The 1,548-nt window shown below is 72.2% G+C and overlaps 1 protein-coding gene across 1 annotated transcript in view; it reads left to right on the top strand.

The window, feature by feature from the left end:
* SCNN1D (sodium channel epithelial 1 subunit delta) overlaps positions 1 to 1,548 on the top strand; it is a 3,956-nt gene that overhangs the window by 875 nt on the left and 1,533 nt on the right. Inside the window, 7 exon segments of the mRNA XM_024125642.1 lie at positions 350 to 542; positions 633 to 823; positions 1,000 to 1,087; positions 1,159 to 1,203; positions 1,206 to 1,274; positions 1,276 to 1,326; positions 1,427 to 1,520. Coding sequence (XP_023981410.1) covers positions 350 to 542; positions 633 to 823; positions 1,000 to 1,087; positions 1,159 to 1,203; positions 1,206 to 1,274; positions 1,276 to 1,326; positions 1,427 to 1,520 — 731 coding nt within the window.

Genomic DNA, 1,548 nt, shown 5'->3' with positions numbered 1-1,548 from the left:
GGGGGCGGGGGCGGGGGACTTGCCAGAAGGGCAGGCCCCCGGAGAAGGGAGCAGGGCAACACTCCAGGTTGGGGGGCGGCCGGAGCAAAGACAAGGAGGGCCGGCGGGGTCCACGGTGGGCGGGGCAGGCAGGCGGGGGACTGATTTCCCTCTGCAGCCCTGGCTCCCGATTCAGGACGCCCTCCTAGGCTTCTGAGGACGGCGGGGGATGGGGGCCGCTCTGCTCTCGGCGACACCCGGGTCAGTGCCGTGGGGACCAGCGTGGCTCTCCCAGCAGTGCGCGTGGCTGTCGTGGGGACTCGGGGCCTGGCTCTGACTCCGCTGCCCCCCACCCTGGCCCTGTCCCCAGGCCACAGCCAGCCCGCCGCCCCCTGCGGGTGCTGGACGACTTTACCCGGGAGAACATCTACTCTCTGTGTGGGTTCAACTTCAGCGAGAGCGTGGACGCCCCTGGGGCCGAGGCCCCGGGCCCCGAGCCCGCCTTCCAGCTGGACCGCGGGCTCCGCCTCCCGAGGCTGAGCCCCCTGGGGGACCAGAACAGAGTGGGCTGCAAACTGGGGAGTGTCCCAGCCCTGGGAGGTCTGCATGGGACGCGGCAGCTCGGAGCCCCACGCTGACCCTGTGCCGCCCAGCGTAACAGCGCCGGTGGCGACTGCATGCAGCGGGCCGACTCCTCCGGCGTGGCGGCCGCCAGGGAGTGGTAGCGCTTCCGCTGCGTGAACGTTCTGGCCCGGCTGCCTGCTGCCCACGAGGACAGCCACCACAGCCGCGGCAGACGCTTCGTCTTCTCCTGCCGCTACGACGGCCAGGACCGCCAGGCCCGGTGAGTGCAGGCGGGTGGCTGCTCGCCCCGCCACGCCCCAGGCGGTGGTCTGCCGGCCCCACGGCTCCCTCCAGAGATAAGGCAGCTGTGGTCCCCTCCCTGCAACCCCGGGGCTGCATGCAACAGGGTGATGGGTCGGGGGCATGTGCGGGTCTGAGCGTGGCCACTGATTCCAGACACTTCCAGACCTCCCACCACCCGAGCTACGGCAGCTGCTACACTTTCAACGGTGTCTGGGTCGCGCAGCACCCTGGCATCGCCCACGCTGAGTGCCAGCCCGGGCCGGGCGTGGGCGGGGTGTCCAGGCCGGCCTGGCCTGACCCCCGGCCTCCCCAGGGATCAGCCTGGCCCTCGGGGCGGGGCAGCAGCAGCATCTCCCTCTCTGCTGTCCACGGAGGCCGGCATCAAAGTCCTGAGCCGCACGCGTGACCACACGCCCTTTCTGGAGCACTGCGGGCTTCAGCATCCGGCCGGGGACGGAGACCACCGTCGGCAGCCGAGAGGTGGGCCGCCCAGCCTCAAGGCTCCGGGCCTCCGTGCCCAAACCTGGGGCCTCAGGGGCTCCGGGCCAGGGCGGCAGAACTGAGCCCCCCCCCGCCCCAGGATGCGGTGCACCGGCTCGGGAGCCCCTGTGGGCACCGACAGCACGGGGGGCGTGGACGTGCAGCTACCGTACAGCACCTCCTGCACCAGGCAGGTGAGGCGGGGCGTGGGGGGCATGAAGG

This window comes from Physeter macrocephalus, chromosome 3, assembly GCF_002837175.3.
Source record: "Physeter macrocephalus isolate SW-GA chromosome 3, ASM283717v5, whole genome shotgun sequence".
NCBI classification, from domain to species: domain Eukaryota; kingdom Metazoa; phylum Chordata; class Mammalia; order Artiodactyla; family Physeteridae; genus Physeter; species Physeter macrocephalus.
Note: the sequence above shows the minus strand (reverse complement) of the source record. Positions and strands in the feature narration are given on the sequence as shown.